At 45.8% G+C, this 22479-nt stretch overlaps 1 protein-coding gene across 1 annotated transcript in view; it reads left to right on the plus strand.

Moving 5' to 3' along the window:
* The window catches only part of LOC308334707 (steroid hormone receptor ERR2-like), a gene marked incomplete at its 3' end in the record, with an annotated part of 73326 nt that overhangs the window by 26430 nt on the left and 24417 nt on the right, over positions 1 to 22479 (plus strand). Inside the window, exon 3 of the mRNA XM_080791511.1 lies at positions 6721 to 6837. Within this exon, the coding sequence (XP_080647637.1) occupies positions 6721 to 6837 (117 nt within the window). The remainder of the gene's footprint in view (positions 1 to 6720; positions 6838 to 22479) is intronic.

Here is a 22479-nt window from a genome sequence, read left to right on the forward strand (position 1 = left end):
TACCTCTGAACAGCCAGTGCACCGACCGCTGAGTTGGTTAAAGTTACCTCTGAACAGCCAGTGCACCGACCTCTGAGTTGGTTAAAGTTACCTCTGAACAGCCAGTGCACCGACCACTGAGTTGGTTAAAGTTACCTCTGAACAGCCAGTGCACCGACCTCTGAGTTGGTTAAAGTTACCTCTGAACAGCCAGTGCACCGACCTCTGAGTTGGTTAAAGTTACCTCTGAACAGCCAGTGCACCGACCGCTGAGTTGGTTAAAGTTACCTCTGAACTGCCAGTGCACCGACCACTGAGTTGGTTAAAGTTACCTCTGAACAGCCAGTGCACCGACCACTGAGTTGGTTAAAGTTACCTCTGAACAGCCAGTGCACCGACCACTGAGTTGGTTAAAGTTACCTCTGAACAGCCAGTGCACCGACCTCTGAGTTGGTTAAAGTTACCTCTGAACAGCCAGTGCACCGACCACTGAGTTGGTTAAAGTTACCTCTGAACAGCCAGTGCACCGACCTCTGAGTTGGTTAAAGTTACCTCTGAACAGCCAGTGCACCGACCACTGAGTTGGTTAAAGTTACCTCTGAACAGCCAGTGCACCGACCTCTGAGTTGGTTAAAGTTACCTCTGAACAGCCAGTGCACCGACCTCTGAGTTGGTTAAAGTTACCTCTGAACAGCCAGTGCACCGACCACTGAGTTGGTTAAAGTTACCTCTGAACAGCCAGTGCACCGACCTCTGAGTTGGTTAAAGTTACCTCTGAACAGCCAGTGCACCGACCACTGAGTTGGTTAAAGTTACCTCTGAACAGCCAGTGCACCGACCTCTGAGTTGGTTAAAGTTACCTCTGAACAGCCAGTGCACCGACCTCTGAGTTGGTTAAAGTTACCTCTGAACAGCCAGTGCACCGACCTCTGAGTTGGTTAAAGTTACCTCTGAACAGCCAGTGCACCGACCTCTGAGTTGGTTAAAGTTACCTCTGAACAGCCAGTGCACCGACCTCTGAGTTGGTTAAAGTTACCTCTGAACAGCCAGTGCACCGACCACTGAGTTGGTTAAAGTTACCTCTGAACAGCCAGTGCACCGACCTCTGAGTTGGTTAAAGTTACCTCTGAACAGCCAGTGCACCGACCACTGAGTTGGTTAAAGTTACCTCTGAACAGCCAGTGCACCGACCTCTGAGTTGGTTAAAGTTACCTCTGAACAGCCACTGCACCGACCACTGAGTTGGTTAAAGTTACCTCTGAACAGCCACTGCACCGACCACTGAGTTGGTTAAAGTTACCTCTGAACAGCCACTGCACCGACCACTGAGTTGGTTAAAGTTACCTCTGAACAGCCAGTGCACCGACCGCTGAGTTGGTTAAAGTGTAAACTATATTTTTGGGGTAGTTAATCATTCAGTCTATCCACTATTGAGAGTATGTTCTCTCTTTAATTACAGCAGCAGTGTTTATTTTAGAAGCTTAAGTCCTCGTATCAGTAAGTCTTGAACAGGCCCCAGGTCTGGTATATTTTGTTGTCCACCCTCTTAGTGAATCAGGTCTGGTATATTTTGTTGTCCACCCTCTCAGTGAATCAGGTCTGGTATATGTTATGTTGTCCACCCTCTTAGTGAATCAGGGCTGGTATGTTATGTTGTCCACCCTCTCAGTGAATCAGGTCTGGTATGTTATGTTGTCCACCCTCTTAGTGAATCAGGGCTGGTATATGTTATGTTGTCCACCTTCTTAGTGAATCAGGGCTGGTATATGTTATGTTGTCCACCCTCTTAGTGAATCAGGTCTGGTATGTTATGTTGTCCACCCTCTTAGTGAAGCAGGGCTGGTATATTATGTTGTCCACCCTCTTAGTGAATCAGGGCAGGTATATTATGTTGTCCACCTTTATTCCTCAAAGGACATTTCAACCACTCTAATATCCTTCCTTAACCTCTCTTATTTTTTTTTGATATATTATTATTATGCCGTGCTATTATCCAACGTGCTCATCCTCTCCTCCTCTCTCTCCTTGTCCACCTCTCTCCCGGAGGCCGGGACCCCCCTCCCTGATTACCATTCCATTAAACCATAAGGGACGGGAACCCCCTTTTGGTGTTTTTAAAAAGCATTATGTTGTACTTTAAGCTATTGAAAAATAGCAGATCTAACAAGCTCGTAGCGCGGCACCAAATGCCGCGCTACGAGCTTGTAGATCTGCATTCTTTTTTTAATGTGGCGCAAATCTTTGAATATGTTATTCTTCCACAGTGAACGTTCTTAACTCAAATATTTTGCTTTCTGGAACTACATATTTTGAAATGTTGGCCAAATACAGATAATTCTGGGGGTCCTTGACATGAAAAATGTCGAGTATACCACTGATATAGAAACATGAGGTTTTTCAGAAAACTGTTTTAAGAATCGTCCTCAGGTCTAAACGCGTTAAAGGGGCTTCTCCTCTCTCTCTCTCTCTCTCTCTCTCTCTCTCTGAATGACCATGTCCCTCATCCCCCCCTGCGTCCCTCTCTCTTTTATTTAGAGGACTTCTCAGAGTCTCCTCTCCTCTTCTCTCCTCTCCCTGTCCTCTGTTATTGCCCTGGCAACACGTGCCTGTGCTTCTAATTGGCCTCCTTCTCCCCCCCCCCCCCCCCCCCCTTGGGTGGAGGGTAGCGGGGGGGGGGGGGGGGGGCTGGGGGGCAAAGAACATATCCACCCAAACCCCCCCCCCACCCCCACTTCACCCTCGCCGCCGACTGACTTTCTCCCAATGAAATGCCTGGTTCTTAATTACAGTCACCCAACACTGATTGTTATTGACTGAAACTCCCGGGGCTCGGGACGAATGACGGACGGATTAGGTTCATTACGGACGGGGTCTGCATGTCCTCCACCAAGGAGAACCAACCAGACGACACAAAGTCAGACATGAGGCCACGTTCCATCCATCCATCCATCTGTCCATCTTCAACCGCTTATCTGTAGTCGGGTCGCCAGGGGGCCATGTTTATACCGTCCTCATTACGGACGGGGTCTGCATGTCCTCCACCAAGGAGAACCAACCAGACGACACAAAGTCAGACATGAGGCCACGTTCCATCCATCCATCCATCCGTCCATCTTCAACCGCTTATCCGTGGTCGGGTCGCGGGGGCCATGTTTACCGTCCTCATTACGGACGGGGTCTGCATGTCCTCCACCAAGGAGAACCAACCAGACGACACAAAGTCAGACATGAGGCCATGTTCCATCCATCCATCCATCCATCTTCAACCGCTTATCCGTAGTCGGGTCGCGGGGGCCATGTTTATACCGTCCTTAATCGGATGCACTGTACTGTATGTCCCTCTTTCAGACTGAGATGGATGCGTAGCGACGGCAAGCTTTAAACTACTAATAATACATATAGATAACACAAGATATTCTTCAAAACAAAATGCTGAAACACTCATTTGATTTGTATAGTGTCTTAAAAACCCATTTTGGGCGGGAACCCCTTTTTGTGTTAGCATTATGTCATGCTTTAGCTACGAGCTTGTAGCTCTGCTATTTTTAAAAAAATCGAAGAACGACTGACATGGAAACATAGCTTTTTCAGAAAACTGTCAGGATGTATAGAAGACATTTTTAGAATCTGATCTCGGGTCAGAATGGGTTAAATTGTTTTGTACAGGCCGTTAAAGGTAGAGTAAGTGATTTCACTTAATTCAAATATCACTTATTTTTTTGTTTTGTTGTGATAATCCTCTCTACTATAGAGTGTGCTGACCATATAAGGAGTTCCTCCCTGTCCCCAGTTAACCCCTGGGGGTCAAAAAACCTTAGGTTTCGTTTTTGACTCTATCCTGATTGGACGAAGGCTTAGGTCCCACAGCCAAAAACGAAACCTAAGGTTTTTTGAGTGAAATCACTGACTCTACCTTTAAAGTGCGGTGGAGGCAGACCGCCGCCCAGCCTAGAGTGGGGTTCTGCTTGACGTTTCTTCCCAAGGGGGAGTTTTTCGTTACCACTGTTGCAAAATGTCTTGCTCTGGGTGGATCTCTGTTGGTCCTTTTGCTCTGGGTGGATCTCTGTTGGTCCTTTTGCTCTGGGTGGATCTCTGTTGGTCCTTTTGCTCTGGGTGGATCTCTGTTGGTCCTTTTGCTCTGGGTGGATCTCTGTTGGTCCTTTTGCTCTGGGTGGATCTCTGTTGGTCCTTTTGCTCTACATGTAAAGTGTCCTGAGACGACTTGTTGTGATTTGACACTTTAAACACTTTGGGCTGTATTTTGCGTGTCTTAAGTACCAGGTCTTATTACTTAACTTGAGACCTGTAGGCGTGGTCAATGCTCTTTGGCCACTCAGAATAGCCAAATGGCATTGATCACTCCTCCAGGTCTTAAGTTAAGTAATAAGACCTGGTACTTAAGACACGCAAAATACAGCCCTGAGACTTCTATTCACGAGTTAATTAATTGTAGAACACTTTCCCTGCGATTCGCGAGTTTCCCCCGAGTTATGTTTTCATTGTTTAATCCACGTTTTTTTAATCAGTTTTAAATCATACGGGCAAATCCACCGGTCAGAATGGGATGAGACGCGTGTTGACGACGTCATCGCAAAAAGGTCCGTCGTGCCGGCCAAGTAACCTTTTTTTTTTTAAACCTTTTTTTTTTATGGAGGGACAGACAGGAAATGAGGAGAGAGATGGGGGGGGGGGGGGTGACATGCAGTAAAGGCCGTCGGGATCGGGAGTCGAACCCGTGGCACACTGCCAGACTGGATTATACCAGCCAAGGTGCCTGGACCACTGAGACGTTTTTAACGTTTTTTTAACATTGGGATCTTTCTTTATTTTTATTTTATTTATTTTTTTATCTTACAACTCTTTCTAAAAAATACGTCTGTGTACGTATGAGAGAGAAAGGGTGTTCAAAAACCTTACAAAGATGAAAAAGGAAAGAAAGATGGTATATCTATCTATCTCTGTCTGTGTCCGTGTCTCTCATAGCCTCTAAACACTGAATACGCTGTGCTTTTATTTCCCCTCTGCTTGTACCGCCGGGCTTAAAACGACTTTACCCCCCCCTCCGCCCCCTCCCCCCCTCCCTCTCCACCCCCAAACGCCACAGCGACTCCTGCCAACATGTTGGCACGGTGCCACAGGCCCCTCACTGTGCATGTGACCCTGCTGGTACCGTTGATGCCAGAGATCCTGACAAATGTTGGCACCTTCTCCTTGACCAACAAGGGGGGGCGGGGGGGAGAGGGGGGGGTTGGGGGAGAGAGGGGGAGAGGGCGGAGGGAGGGGAGGGAGGGGGGGGGGGGGCACGCTGGCAGGTCTTGCAGCCCCAGACAACACCTGGTTTGGGCTGTTTTTAGGTGTCCATTAATACATTTTTAGAGTTGCGGGACATTGTTGAAAACGCTCAATCAAGGGGATCTGGACGGCTTGGCTTGAGGGAGGAGGAGGAGAGGTTTCTTTATTTTTATTTTTTTGTCATTGGATTCTCGAGGTCACATCACAACTTTGGAGGGATGGGAATGACTTTGGAGGGATGGGACGTAATGATCCGAAATGAATTTGTCAAGCGGAACCCCTGGTGTGCAGAAGGAGAAGAAGGGGAGGAAAGAAAAACGCACACACATTAAAAAAATAAGAATTTAAAAAAAAAGAGAAAGAAAAGAGAGAGCTCATCCTTTTGTTACCCGGGCCGCCGATACAATACGTCTGCCTTTCTGCCTGTTTCTGGACCCGAGTGATTAAATTGCATAGGAAATATTTCCCACACTGAGCCAACAACTGTCCAGACGGAGTTGAATAATACATCCAAGCTTTGCCATATGATCCGAGCAGGCCTTAAGATTGGCAACTCCCAACAACACACAGCTATAGCCCCCTGATCTGGCCTTCGCTGCATGGGGAGAGGGGACATTATGTCCTGATCTGGCCTTCGCTGCATGGGGAGAGGGGACATTATGTCCTGATCTGGCCTTCGCTGGGGGACGTTATGCCCTGATCTGGCCTTCTCTGAGGAGAGGGGACATTATATGCAGAGTGCTGCTCAACCCCTCGGTGTGTCCTCCATCTTTCTGGTATAGCCCTGCATGTCGTGGCTGGCTGGCTGAGGGGAGGCGAGGAGGGCAGCTCTCCCATCATGCTTTAGGTTAAGAAGCGTGGGTTAGAAGGGGTCGCGGTGAACCCTGGCCAGGGAGGACGCTCTGCATTAATGAAGCTAATTTATCTGTGAATCAAAGTGAGGCTGGTGGGTAGGTGGTACTCCGGAGGGGTGGGGGGGGGGGTGCTTTTTACATGTCCCCATCAAAATGCCACTAAACCCCTCTCTCCTTCGAGAGTGTCAGACAGGGTCACCTTGGGACAGGTGTGTGTGTGTGTGTGTGTGTGTGTGTGTGTGTGTGTGTGTGTGTGTGTGTGTGTGTGTGTGTGTGTGTGTGCCTGTGTGCCTGCGTGCGCCTGTGCATTTGTCTCCCAGGGTCTGTATGTTGTTTACAATATGGGAGACGGTTGAAAGCCGCAGACAAAGAAAGAAGATAAGCTTATACTTTTATATTATATCCTGCTAGAGACAGCGGGTTTCTCAGGCAGCAGAATAAAACTCTTAAGAAATGCACAGTGGATTTTGCTGCGTACCCTTTAGTTTCCATGAAACGATATTCTTCATTTTGTATATATTATATATATATATGCACCCGAAAGACACTTCCTTTGAGATGTTTATAATGTTCTTCCTTTTTTTTTCTTTCACAGGAAATATCGAGTACAGCTGTCCGGCCACCAACGAGTGTGAGATCACCAAGAGAAGACGCAAGTCGTGCCAGGCCTGTCGCTTCATGAAGTGTCTCAAAGTGGGCATGTTGAAAGAGGGTGAGTGAGTTCTGCTTGTTTTTAACCAACCTGTCGCTTCATGAAGTGTCTCAAAGTGGGCATGTTGAAAGAGGGTGAGTGAGTTCTGCTTGTTTTCAACCAACCTGTCGCTTCATGAAGTGTCTCAAAGTGGGCATGTTGAAAGAGGGTGAGTGAGTTCTGCTTGTTTTCAACCAACCTGTCGCTTCATGAAGTGTCTCAAAGTGGGCATGTTGAAAGAGGGTGAGTGAGTTCTGCTTGTTTTCAACCAACCTGTCGCTTCATGAAGTGTCTCAAAGTGGGCATGTTGAAAGAGGGTGAGTGAGTTGGGCTTGTTTTTAACCAACCTGTCGCTTCATGAAGTGTCTCAAAGTGGGCATGTTGAAAGAGGGTGAGTGAATTCTGCTTGTTTTCAACCAACCTGTCGCTTCATGAAGTGTCTCAAAGTGGGCATGTTGAAAGAGGGTGAGTGAGTTGGGCTTGTTTTTAACCAACCTGTCGCTTCATGAAGTGTCTCAAAGTGGGCATGTTGAAAGAGGGTGAGTGAATTCTGCTTGTTTTCAACCAACCTGTCGCTTCATGAAGTGTCTCAAAGTGGGCATGTTGAAAGAGGGTGAGTGAGTTGGGCTTGTTTTCAACCAACCTGTCGCTTCATGAAGTGTCTCAAAGTGGGCATGTTGAAACAGGGTGAGTGAGTTGGGCTTGTTTTCACCAACCGTTAAGTGGCTTATAGCGTTCGCTCTCTTCCGTCGCCATGTTTGACATGAATTATAAACACAATCGGCAGGGCGAAAACATTACTAGAATCAAGAATACGTGCAGGTATGGATGGAGGTTTCACAAATGGTTAGTGGCCTAGAACAAAATATACAGCTTGTTAGCACCTTTGTGTTGATTTTCGGGAATCAAGACATCATACTATGTACGATTACTATGTAATCCTTCATTTGACAAATATGCTTGATTGTATGTTGAAATTCTGGGGTGCATACTTAGTTTAGACTAGTCATTGGTTAGACATGTGTTAAGGTTAGGTTTAGGTGTGCTGCCCCGTGGGAGGTTAGGTTTAGACTAGTCATTGGTTAGACACGTGTTAAGGGTACGTTTAGGTGTGCTGCCCCGTGGGAGGTTAGGTTTAGGGTGAGGGTTTGAGATAGGTTGTAGTTGTAGGACCAATGACTGGTCTAATCAATGACTGGTCTAAACTAAGTACTGCACCCGAAATTATTTTTAAAGTAGGGATGTCCCGATTCTTTCGTTTCCGATCCCAATACCACAATTTAGCCGATACTAATACTGAATACCGATTCCACCGTCCGGGAATAATGTTTATAGCTATCTAGCTATATTGTCGTGTTCACAGCAGACTCCTCACTCAAATGTGCACTTGCAGTTTGGGCAACTCCAAAGAGAACATTTTATTTACCTGCCATAGTGTCAACCCTCTTACCCCTGTGTCTGATCGGTGGTTAGACTGGCATAGTGTCAACCCCTTATTACCCCTGTGTCTGATCTGTGGTTAGACTGGCATAGTGTCAACCCCTTATTACCCCTGTGTGGGATCTGTGGTTAGACTGGCATATTTGCCTATACCGATATGACCCGATAAGGGCCGATCCGAAGCATAGAGCCTTGAGAACCTCCCTCGGGCACAACATAAATATACTTGGTTGTGTGCCGCGATATGCTACAATATGTTGTAGATATTTGGCTATTATCACAACGTGCTGCACTGCTGTGAGCTTGTACTATAGATTGGCTATTTTCAGTGTGCAACCCGTATGGCGCACGTACTCAACTACATAATAATATCAAGCATATATCATTGATTTATTCTTGTTTGTGCACCGTGTGTCGCACACTGAAAAAAGCAGAGCTACAAGTTCACCACTGCACTGACAATGAGGTTATATATCTTCCCTTCTTCTCTGGAGTCCTGCCTCGAAGCAGACCAGAGGTAGAAAACTGTGGTTCCCTCTGATGTCATCGCTATAGGGAGTGGGACACAGGCATCAGTAAAGCAGGAACTGGGGATGGCAATGAAAGACCGGGAAGTCTGGCGTGGCGTTGATGTGAAATCCATGATCTCGACCGCGGTCGAAAGATGATGATGATGATTGTGTCTATTTTCGGTGTGCAACACCCAGGGATGTCAAACTCAAATACACAGTGGGCCAAAATAAATAAATTGGTACAAGTCGAGGGCCGGACTGTGTTTCAACACACAGGCCATTTTTTGGGGAGGGGGGGTATAGCTGAAAGTTGACCACAAGTGATATACTTTCACTGCTGATCAATAGTGAAGAGAAGACGCATGCTTGCGAGCCCTCGATACGTGATCATGCACTCGCACAATTATGGTGGTCCGTGCAATATACCAGAGGGCCAGTTCTAATACTAATTAAATATCATCCCGCGGGCCAAAGATAATTCATTCACGGGCCTGATTTGGCCCCCGGGCCTTGAGTTTGACAGTATTGACTGTATGATCTAAATGAAGCCTTTCTTCGACCTCCCCCCGGCCGGCCATCCTCCACTGGCTGCAAGGATGATCAGTGATCATCAGTGGATGCCGGCGGGCTGCACGCGGCCTCGGGGAGACACTTATGACATCACCCATGAGCCTAGTACACATCCAGACAGGGTCCACAGCAGGGCCGAGCAGCGAACAGACACAGTCTAAGGGAGGAGGAGGAGGGGAAAGAAACAACCAACCATAGAAAAAATGCTGAGCTGGTGGTTCCTATAGTTCCTAAACCACCAAGTGTGGCTGAGGAGGAGAGAAGAACTGTAACCGTACTCTTGAAAAGCACAAGCTGTTCCCCAGAGACGTGTCTCTCCCCCCCTGGGTATCTCCTTCTCCCTCTCTCTCTATATATCTCTCTCTCTCTCTCCCTCTCTCTCTCTCTCTCCCTACTCTGTTTCTCTCCTCCCCCTCCCCCGCCCTCTCCTGTCTGCTATATTGATCCACTAAATGCTTTCCGAACATCCCACCTCACTTCCTGCGTGTGTTGTTTCTCCTACAGCCTTGGGGGAGTTCAGTTCACCAGGAAAATCTAGCCCATAGATTTTTTTTTTTTTTGTTTCTCTTTCCTTTTTTTTTGTCCATCTGTGTGTGTATATATAAGCTAGAAGAGCCATTCTACTGTATAAACCCATGCACTGTACCGCACCGTAATGTTTAGGCAGTCTGTAGGACACATGCTCAAAAGGACAATTAATAATAATGAGGCAATTAAGAATTCAGAGTTTGGAAGTATAAGGATTTTACTCGAGTAAGGAGACAAGACTTACAATTAAAAAAAATTCAATTCAAAGGGCTTTATTGGCATGAGAAAACATACGTTTACATTGCCAAAGCAGAGACCTGTTCATGCATGGAAACCCCAGTCTGACTCCCAGAGTCACAGAGGGTCACAGCCTTTATAGCTTTCACTCCCACAACAGCCCAAACCCCCCACATATAGCCTCAAGACTTGAGCCAGTTCAACACATGGGACAGTACGTAACATTGTAAAACCAAACAGCACCACAGGGCTGTGACAGATGAGATAATCTCAGACTGTAACTTAGAGGAGATGCTCTTTATAAAGGGGTATTATTAAATGTTTACATCAAAAGTTCTACGACAGTACCGTACCGTACCGCACCGTACCGCACCGTACGGTGGTGATGGTGAAAAAGCTTTAGTCACAGAGGTGTATAAAGCAACGCGCGCTGCGTTGTTGTGGTGATGGCGGTCCAGCAGTGTTATGTTTATTGGCACAAATTTTGATTTTATAGTTTTAGTCATTTTAGTCTCTTGAATAGTTTTCACTTAGTTTCAGTCACATTTTAGTCACCTGGAATGTTTTTTTGTGTTGGTCTATAGTTTTAGTCGACTGAATGTCATAAGATTTTAGTCGCCTAAATCTACAGTTGTTTTAGTCGACTAAAATGTATTTTTGGCGGGCCTTGATGCCGTCGTAATGACTGTTTTTTCAGTCATGCTATTTTCAGCATGGAACCAAGTGTAAAATGACTCATACTGGATCTCTTGTCCACTATAGTCCCTTCCTAACATTTTAGTCTAGTTTTTATTTGTTGACGAAATTGTCAGTATATTTAGTCTTAGTTTTAGTCATCATAGCTTAGTTTCCGTCAGTGGAAAAAGGTAGTCGACGAACATTTTTCGTCTTAGTTTTAGTCGACGAAAACACTGCACGGTCCAGTTTGGGGCCACTCACTCACTGTCCTTCCATTCACTGCCCGACGATAACCAATAACACGATGCATGGCCTAACATAACAAAAATAGGAATATGTTTATGTGCTTGACCTAGAAACACAACAGTCGTAAATTTACTAAAGCAAGTTAGGACCAAAAAAAAAAGTACCCCACCCACCCCCCACACACACCCACACCATGCTCTGACAGCACTAAAAGCATCTCGTGATCCAAGCCAGCAGCAGTTTAACTGCAATCTGGTGAAGCCAGATGGTATGATAGATTCTTGGTAACTGTCCATACTGTTGTAACTCATCTTCCACAATGTACATACCTCCGTGTGTCCGTCCCCCAAAACCAAGGAAGGAAGGGTCAATCGTTGTACCGCCATAAATTAGCAATCCTATATTTATATACAGAGTTTACAGACACACCTGCACAGCAAAACCCCCCAAGTAGTGTTCGATTAATACATTTTGGCCTGACGTTGAAATAAAAAAAAATGTCTTCTAAATGTTTCTATGTCAGTGGTGCTCAATATTTCATGTCGAGGACCCCCAAAAAATATATGTAATTGGCCACCGACCCCCATCGGAAAATATGATGTTCCAGGGACCCCCCCCCCCCCCAGAAGCAAAGATTTGAGTTAAATGTTTTGCTCTGAAAGAATTTTTCGCCACATTTTCACGATCTTTAAAAAATAGCAGACCTGCAAGCTCACGCGCTATGAGCTTGTAGATCTGCTATTTTTCAATAGCTAAAGCTTAACATAATGCTTAAAACACCAAAAGGGCCGGAGTTTTAATGTACCAAACCAATGTAACCATTTGGTTCATTTGGTTACATTTATAGTCCATTACATTTGTAGTCCATTGGGTCACAGATGGACGACAAAATTAACACTTATTCCTTTAAGATTTTCCGCACAGACCTCTTAGTATTCACACCATGGTTCCCACAGGCCTTTATACTGACTCATCACATCATCTTATTATAACAGGCCTTAATACTGACTCATCACATCATCTCATTATAACAGGCCTTTATTCTGACTCATCACATCATCTCATTATAACAGGCCTTTATACTGACTCATCACATCATCTTATTATAACAGGCCTTTATACTGACTCATCACATCATGCATCTCATTATAACAGGCCTAATACTGACTCATCACATCATCTCATTATAACAGGCCTTTATACTGACTCATCACATCATCTTATTATAACAGGCCTTTATACTGACTCATCACATCATCTTATTATAACAGGCCTTTATACTGACTCATCACATCATCTTATTATAACAGGCCTTTATACTGACTCATCACATCATCTTATTATAACAGGCCTTTATACTGACTCATCACATCATCTTATTATAACAGGCCTTTATACTGACTCATCACATCATGTTATTATAACAGGCCTTTATACTGACTCATCACATCATCTTATTATAACAGGCCTTTATACTGACTCATCACATCATGCATCTTATTACCAGTAAGACGCGCAAACGTGGGAAGCGAACGCAGCTCGTACATATTTGGGTTTTGGACGTATAGCTGCTTTGGGGACTCCTTATATGGTTATGGCTGAGTCATGGTGACGTAATCACTCAGCTCCATATATGGGCACAAAAGCGGGACAGACAGACAGACACACAGACATGATCTGCTAGGTCTCATAGTAAGTGCTCACTGCGTTCGCAATCACTGCGTTCGCAATAACAGGCACTAATACTGACTCATCACATCATGCATCTTATTATAACAGGTCTAATACTGACTCATCACATCATGCATCTTATTGGCCCCGGCGGCCTTTTTGATCCAGAACCAAAACTAATAACGTTGCCTCCAGGAATAAAGCTGGATCTATTAGCACGTGCTTACGGGGCAAAGCGCTAGCTATTGTCTGTGGTGGGCCACGCTAAGCCCACGATCAGGCCAGACAAATCAGCGCCCGTGTGCCCGCCGCGGCAAGGGGAATTCGACTCCACCGCCACACCACACACACACACCACACACACACACCACACACACACACCACACACACACACACAGCCTCCGCTAGCTGTGGGGCCCGCCGCGCCGATTCCGCGAGACACACACACTAGCATGGCGGGGCCGTTTTTGCTCTGAGTCGCGCGGCGGGTGATTCTCTGAAAAGTGACGGCATTCAATTAACCCATTCAGACCTGAGACCAGATTCTATACAATACATGTCTTCTATAAATCATGACAGTTTTCTGGGGGAAAAGAAACTATGTTTCTGTGTCAGTGGTTCTCTTCTCAAAAAATGTCAAGGACCCCAGAAATGTTATGAAATTAGCCGCTGACCCCCCCATCTGAAAACATGTTTTTCCAGCCAGGGGACCCCCCCAGAAGCAAGGATTTGAGTCAAAAACGCTCTGAAAAGAATATATATATTCAAAGATTTGCACCACATTTTCAGGAGGATTAAAAAAAAAATTGCAGACCTACAAGCTCGTATGATCTACGAGCTTGTAGATCTGCTATTTTTTCAACAGCTATAAAGTACAACATAATGCTACAGTTATAAAACACCAAAGGGGGGTTCCCCCGTCCCGACCGGATTAAAAGGAAAAGAGGGACATTTAATCGCTATACGCTACGCGCAGCGGCACGGCCTCTCGCAGACTTTGGGGGGGCTTTGATCATGGTATCAGTGGGGGATCCGGGCTTTGCCCTACTTCATGTAATGAGATCACCGTCAGAACGAGTGGCAGAGAGACAGAGAGACAGAGAGAGAGAGAGGGAGAGACACAGAGAGAGAGAGAGAGAGAGAGGGAGAGACACAGAGAGAGAGAGAGGGGCCCGGTCATGGAAAAGGCATAATCACACAGTGAAAGATGAGCGCGTCGAGGCGTCGTCCGTATATGAAGAAATCTAATCTGGAGGCATCTTGTAGAAGAGATGAATGACAATAAACTAAAGCTCAGCCAACAACAGGATAAATGGGGAAAAGAACAGCGGTGAAATATTAACCCGTTTAGATCTCAGGTCAGAATGGGTTAATCAGACCAGTGTGTGTCCAGTGGAAACCTTGTATGAATCTGATCTCAGGTCAGAATGGGTTAAAGATGTCATGGACGTTCCTTTGCAGGACAGCCTGCTAAGATCCATTGCATTGCTGCGGGACGGACAGACAGACAGACGGACGGTGTCTGGATTTGGGAAGGCAGGGACGGGCAGCGACAGGGCAGGGTAGAGCCTGTCTGTCTGTCTGTCTGTCTGTCTGTCTGTCTTCCTTGCTCATTGGCCCCTTACCGTACATATCCAGCTGGGTCTGATAAAAGGTCACGAGCTCAATGGAAAAAACTCTCCCGTACTGTAATTATAACTCATAGAAGGTATGGTGTCGGCCAGCTAGCACTGACTGCCAGCAGCACTCCATATACTGTAGCTAATATCAGTGCTAGCATTAATGTAGGTTAAGTTTAATGTCTCGCGAAATCAAAAAAGGTTAATCTTTTTTTTTATATCAATCATTTATATCAATCAAGTTTGTTTTCTTGTTTTGTACAATAACAGATTTCTATTTATTTATTTATTATAGCTTCAGTTTAGTAATTCACTGGCATATACAATTTATCACTAACATGGAGGTTCACAAATTAACATGTCAAAAGTGTTATGTTCTAATTAGCAACGCAGCGCGCAGGGCCTAGAATTCTTCTTGTCATTTCAATCAGGTTTCAAACTAAATGTTCTGTTCTCTGATATGAACGGCTAATTATAGCCTCCACTTAACCCAGTCTGGGCTGGAACCCCCTTTTGTTGTTTGAAGCATTATATGTTATACTTTAGCTGTTGGAAAGCAAAGAGTTGAGTTAAAAATGTTTCGCTCTGAAATATATTTTTCTAAAATAGCAGATCTACAAGCTCGTAGCGCGGCACCGAGTGCCGCGCTATACGAGCTTGTAGATCTGCTATTTTAGAAAAATATATTTCAGAGCGAAACATTTTTAACTCAACTCTTTGCTTCCGCGAGGTCCCTGAAGGAACTACATATTTTCAGATGGGGGGGTCGGCGGCCAATTACAGATATTTTCTGGGGGGTCCTTGACATGAAATAGTTTGAGAACGACTGACACATATAGAAACATGGGTTTATCCAGACAACCGTCAGCATTTAGAAGACATTTTGTACTAGAATCGTCCTGCAGGTCTGAACGGGTTAAACCAGTGCATCCATAGTGGTGTTCTGTGTATTCTGTGCTGCTGCTGGAGGGGGTGGTTTCCTGACACCGTACTAAAGTAATGTCATAGATGAATACAAGCGGCCAGACTATTTTGGCAACCCACGCGGCCCGTCTCGCCCCTCGCCCCGACCACAGATGGGTATCAGCAGTCTTTTCCTGAGCGAACCGTGGCTCGACGGGGTAACGTTACAGTCCCCCCTTCTCTTTCCTCCCACAGCCACATACACAAAAGATTAGTGAAGCCATATCCAATATCACAGACTGTCAGGTCCCCTTCTTCCCCCCGATCAATAGACTTAGATCAGAAAACCTAATCGATGCGCCGAGATTACACACCGTCGGAATAAAGATATAGCGAAAAATAAAGTTGATACTATATAATGTGTGCACTGATCATAAACCCCATTTGAACAGCACAGTGATTATTTTATTTTATTTTAATGTGCCACTCACGTATGATGACAAGAAAATAAAGATTATGTTTAGTCTACAGTAAGACAATTAATTTGACTTATATGCCTGACCTGTTCAACTATATTCTGGACCCACTGAAAGAAATCTAAATCAATTTTAAACCTATAATCCGGGCCAATCAAGGATCCTGTTGAATCATTCATGACCATAAAATCTTTGATTCTGTGGAGAAAAAAAACATTTTTTTAATAATTCATTATAATGATATACTACTATTTAATAAATAAACACTCTTTGTTAAATGGCAGATTTCATTACTTTCATACTTGAAGTATATTTTATCCCATTTTGACCATTTTGAAGATTCTATAAATGTCTTCTAAATCCTGACAGTTTTCTGAAAAAGCTATGTTTCTATATGTCAGTCGTTCTTCGATTTTTCAAAAATAGCAGACCTACAAGATCGTAGCGCGCCACTCGGTGGCGCGCTACGATCTTGTAGATCTGCTGTTTTTCAATAGCTAAAGCATAACATACATAATGCTAACATTGGGTTCCTGCCCAAAATGGGTTAATGCCAATGATTTTAGACTTTTACTCCAGTTTAAATGTGGAATACAGGCCTTTAACTTGGTCGTAACACACGACTACATTGTGGTCCATGTTCTTCCATTCTGCTACATGAGAACCTTATTGGCACTCGTCTGCATGCAGGCCGCGTCTATCTGTCAGCGCATGTGTGCAGCCCCCAGCCCAGCCCCATGCGCCTTTAGGGGGGGCCCCCAGCCCCATGCGCCTTTAGGGGCAGCCCCCAGCCCCATGCGCCTTTAGGGGGGGCCATCAGAGGACCATGAGGGACCCCCGCGGGCCCACCCGGGGAGAGAGAGAGGAGAGCCCGGGACCCTGGTCGGGGTCGGGACGGGCCTGTCCTCACCGTCTGGCAGCAGGTGATAGATCAGACATGGAGTTGGAACACGTGTTCCCTCTGATGAAGGGGATTTGGTGAGGTGTTGACCACCACCCCGTGTCCCCCCCCTTAACAGCCCCCCCCCCCAGCTACACACAGACAGTACTGTACTCTAGTACTGTAGTACCGCACAGCGCACAACTCACAATGCATGAGCAACTCGTGTTCATGTACACACACACACACACGCCAAACGGATAAATCACCGCTGACAAGTGACATGGAATGGGACCCTGAGGAGCAAGGTTGTCGCTGTTACACCCCCCCCAGCACCCCTCCACCCTCTCCCCCCTCCACCCTCTCCCCCCCCCCCTCCACCCCCCCCCCCCCCCCCTGGCTCTCCCTCTCCCCGCCTTCATGGTCTCTCTTTCACTAGCGGCACGGCGCAAATGTGTATATATGAACGCCGCGCGCCACCACCGCGACTACATGCTAAACAACACATGTGTGTGCCACCGCCGCCGCCAATACACGCCCAAGGATTCCCGTGGGGGGAGAGGGAGGGAGGGGGAGGGGGTCGAGCCCTGTGGCGGCGGGCGTCCGTCCGTCTCCAGCCGTTGCAGATGTTTCCGATTATCGCTGCACTCCTGGTGCCAAGGCGCCCCTCTCTCTCTCTCTCTCTCTCTCTCTCTCTCTCTCTCTCTCTCTCTCTCTCTCTCTCTCTCTCCAATACACACAATACTGTACACATGACACTGTCGGCTCAGAGTTATGGGATAAATGTAAAACGCGATAAAGTAAAGAGAGGCGTGTCACTGCGGGGGGGGGGGGGGGGGGTGGAGGGAGGGGGGGCTGTCGTGGGAGCGACAACTGCCTTGTCTTTTCAAACCGCTGGGGTTCAGAACAGGTGGAAGGCCACATTACACTGTATCCTCCTTGATGCCGTCTCTCAATCCTTATCTCAACCCCTCTCTCTCTCTCCCTCTCTCTCTCTCTCTGCCCCCCCCACCCCTCCCAGATCCTGTGTGTAATTAAACAGATGCTGTCACATGTTCAGCCGTTTGAACCCCATGTATGCGTTCACCAGCACCCATGCATGTTCCGCCCCGGGAGGAGAACACAACATTAATAGCAGGTCTAATTTAACACAAACACGTTGTGTGAGAGCTTGTGAATCGGTTATTTTTGGCGAGGAGATTTTGGTGTATACTGTTACTGTATAAGTGGAATATAAAATGGTCCAAAATATACAGAACCGACTGGTTCTCAAAGTGTGGTCCGGGACAGGACTTTGCGTCCCCTTTTCAAGATTGTGGCTCTGCAATTTTTTTTACAACTTTTGAATTTTTAAAACTGAAAAGTAACAGGAATGGATTCAGTGTATATCACGTTGTAATATGACCAAGTTTAACCCATTCTGGGCGGGAACCCCTTTTGGTGTTTTAAGACATTATCTGTTATACTTTAGCTATTGACAAATAACAGATCTACAAGATCATAGGGTCTGCTATTTTAGAAAAAATCGTGAAAATGTATAGTGCAAATCTTTGAATATATATTATTTCAGAGCGAACGTTTTTTAACTAAAATCTTTACTTCTGGGGGTCCTTGACATGGAAATGTTTGAGAAGGACTGACAATCTGACATACAGTAGAAACATGAGGTTTTTCAGAAAACTGTCAGGATTTCAAAGACATTTGTTACTGTACGTCTAAACGGGATAATGCACACAAAAAGTTCAATCGGTTTCTGCCTGACAGACGATATGAATTATGATTCTAAGAGTTATGAGTTGTGGTGTGTGGGGGTCCTTGGGGGGGGGGGTGGTCCTTGAAATTACACACTTGCTTACAGAGATCCACACTAGGCTCTATTAGAGAGAGAGCAATATGGACATATAATCCTAATGAAAAAGGATTCTATGGATGTTTTGGTCATTCATTATACTATACGAAAATAGATGATCTACAAGCTCTACAACGTGTCGCAGCACAACGCCTTGTGAGCTTGTAGATCTGCTATTTTCGCTATTTTTGTCCAAAAGTGCCCTCTTCCAGGTTTTCAGCCCCTGCCCCACCCACCCAGTACCCATATAGTGTGCTGGGTGGACCCAGTACCCATAGGTGTGCTGGGTGGGCCCACCTACCCAGTACCCATAGGTGTGCTGGGTGGGCCCACCTACCCAGTACCCATAGGTGTGCTGGGTGGGCCCACCTACCCAGTACCCATAGGTGTGCTGGGTGGGCCCACCTACCCAGTACCCATAGGTGTGCTGGGTGGGCCCACCTACCCAGTACCCATAGGTGTGCTGGGTGGGCCCACCTACCCAGTACCCATATAGTGTGCTGGGTGGACCCAGTACCCATAGGTGTGCTGGGTGGGCCTTGTAGAAGGGGGACATACACACAGAGGGTATACATGGCGTCCCACTGATGTTTCCCAGCTAAAATAGGGTCCTCCTAATCTCCTGTTGGCAGCGCTGTGGCCGTCCAGCCCATTCTGACACACTCTGTAGGAGAAGAAGAGGCTCCGACAGGTGAAGGGCTGAGAATAGTTACAGTGTGTGTGTGAGGTGGCATACACACGCACACACACACACATACACACACACATATACACACACACATATACACATACGCACACATGTACGTACGCACGCACTCACGCACGCACGCACAGACACACACGTGCACGTATGTTCATAACTTTACATACAGTATATGTGTGCTCACTTATATGCTACTGTACTACTCCACACATGCAAATGTACATGCAGGCATGCATATAGTGCTGCTATGTACTGCTTACAGTACTCTGTGAAACTCATGTCTCTCTCTCTCTCTCTCTCTCTCTCACACACACACACACACACACACACACACACACACTGGCAGCTACACAGAGCAGCAAGGTTCAAGGTAGCGTGGGTCGATGTGCTTATTGAATGTGTAAAGGGAGGCTGGAGGTCGACTGGCCACAAAGATTGCTCCCAGTCCTGAGTAAACATGTCTCAACACACGCACACACATACAGACGCTCTTAATCCAGAGCGATTTACAGTAAGCAAAGAACAAAAAACATGGTAATAGTCATCATGAATCCTACTGTAGCTAGGTGTAATGTTAGAGTCCACATGCAGAAGACATGTAAATATGAAATAAATGCTTAAACATGTAGCTAGGTGTAATGTTAGAGACCACAGAAGACATGTAAATATGAAATAAATGCTTAAACATGTAGCTATAGGTGTAATGTAGAGACCACAGAAGACATGTAAATATGAAATAAATGCTTAAACATGTAGCTATAGGTGTAATGTTAGAGACCACAGAAGACATGTAAATATGAAATAAATGCTTAAACATGTAGCTATAGGTGTAATGTTAGAGACCACAGAAGACATGTAAATATGAAATAAATGCTTAAACATGTAGCTATAGGTGTAATGTTAGAGACCACAGAAGTGAGTTTTTCAAGCCTGTTTTCTCAACTCATTGTTTTCTGTAAGACATTATACTCTATAAGCCATATCACCAAAACTGATGGGTCAAACTGAACAACCAACATGTCAATATGAAGCTATGATTCCCTGCTTTCATATGACATGAAAAAATTCAATAACTTACAGTAGCCTCGGTCAGAAACGGTCACACATAGCCCTCAAGTATAGTGAGGAGTCTACTGTATGTATATGAGGACCATATAGCTCACACACGCGGTGGGGGGAAGGGGGGTTGTGGGCCATGGAGGTGTGGAATGCGGTGTGGATGATGATGACACAGACCTCTCTCCAAGGGCCTCCTGCATCCAGCTGTCTTGTTGCGGTCAGATTCTGGGTACGGGGGCCGTACGGCCGTATCACATAATCCCACTGTGGTGTGGATCAGGATCAGGCTGTCTGTGTAGGCCGCAGTGATCCCCCCAAGCTCTGGGTCGCGGTCTGGGATCAGGCGCTGGGTGGCTGGGCCGGGCCGGGCCGCAGCAGTGATCCCCCCAAGCTCTGGGTCGCGGTCTGGGATCAGGTGCTGGGTGGCTGGGCCGGGCCGCAGCAGTGATCCCCCCAAGCTCTGGGTCGCTGGTCTGGGATCAGGTGCTGGGTGGCTGGGCCACGGTTCTACTGACCTCCTTCCTCTACTGACCTGCCTGAAGGAGGTCAGTAGTCTACTGACCTGCCTGAAGGAGGTCAGTAGTCTACTGACCTGCCTGAAGGAGGTCAGTAGTCTACTGACCTGCCTGAAGGAGGTCAGTAGTCTACTGACCTGCCTGAAGGAGGTCAGTAGTCTACTGACCTGCCTGAAGGAGGTCAGTAGTCTACTGACCTGCCTGAAGGAGGTCAGTAGACTACTGACCTGCCTGAAGGAGGTCAGTAGTCTACTGACCTGCCTGAAGGAGGTCAGTAGTCTACTGACCTGCCTGAAGGAGGTCAGTAGTCTACTGACCTGCCTGAAGGAGGTCAGTAGTCTACTGACCTGCCTGAAGGAGGTCAGTAGTCTACTGACCTGCCTGAAGGTAGACCCAAAGCTTGCAAAGATTAATACTTTGATTGTGCGACAGATCTGAGTGTGCGGAGCTTAATTTGTCACTATAAAAGATTTCAACCTTTTTCTTTTTTTTTACAATTTCAAAAATGAATGAATTAATTGTAAAGATTTGGCGTTGCGAGCTTGTACAGTAGATCGTCTTACTTTGTATTAGTGCTGCAACTTAATTGAATCATAATGCATTTTCTTTGGGTTTCTGAGGAGACACCAAATGTACAGTATATTGTTTTGGGCTCCACTAAACCAGTGTGGCTGAAGCTGAGAGAAAAAGAGAGAGAATCACAAAAAAAGGTGAGAATGAGACATTTAAGGAGAACACAACACAGCTGAGTGTAGTTTATTAATGTCTGCCATAATATTCCACCGTCCTACGTATATAATACGAACTGTAAAGTGAAACTGGGCTTATAGTAGAGCCGATTATTGAGGTCTTAATTCCTGTCAGCGTCTATTAATTATGGACCAGTTGGACGTATACCAGTTCAAACGGGTCCCCCACCGCACGCCGATGGATGTGTAGAATTCTGATTCCGGCTGTTCGGTCACTTTGTCGTTTGTTCTGAGCCTCATGATGAGATGACCCCCTGCTTCTCACAGCAGGGGGGGGTGTTTATGTTTGGTTGTTGGTGCATGCCGGGGGGGGGGGGGGTGTGGGGGGGTGTGTGGGAGGGGGGGGCTTACATGACAGACACATCTCATGTTATGTTTGATCTGCAGTGATGCTCAACCTGTGGGGCGAGGAACTCTGGTAGGCCACGAGCGTATTGGAAGTGGGCCCCTGCACCCAAATATACATTTCAAAACAGTATACGATTTGAATGATAATAATATAACATCCATATAAAGAAATAATGTACAAAAAAAAAGAAATTATAATAATCATGGTATTTTTTTTCTTTTTGTTGCAATTATGTAACATTTTTTTAACTTGTATTTGTATTTGTATTAATCGTTTAGTTCCATTTATCCAAGCCGGAACACAATCTGTTAAGTCCAACACTTGACATTTTCAAGTGGGCCATAATGATCCAGAAATGGTTGAGAGACTGATTTAGTGAATACACCTACAAAAGGTATCTTTGCATTATTATACAAGCCAGTTGTGTACATAACAAAATATTGAACTAATTCTATCTGTATAATACCTTACACTAGTCTCTTCCATAATTCATAATTTAAAAAAATGTACCCTATCTAAGAATAATGTATTCAAGCAGTCTACACAGAGCTACTCTCAGCTGTCTTGAACCCCATATATAGCCTATAGCTTAGCAGACTAACTAATTAAACCCACATCCACATGTGTTCAAAGAACAAGAAGTCTATTTGCAATCCTTATTGATTACTTTAAGGCATAC

The sequence above is a fragment of the Protomyctophum bolini genome (genome assembly GCF_963924005.1).
Source record: "Protomyctophum bolini genome assembly, chromosome: 19".
Lineage (NCBI taxonomy): Eukaryota > Metazoa > Chordata > Actinopteri > Myctophiformes > Myctophidae > Protomyctophum > Protomyctophum bolini.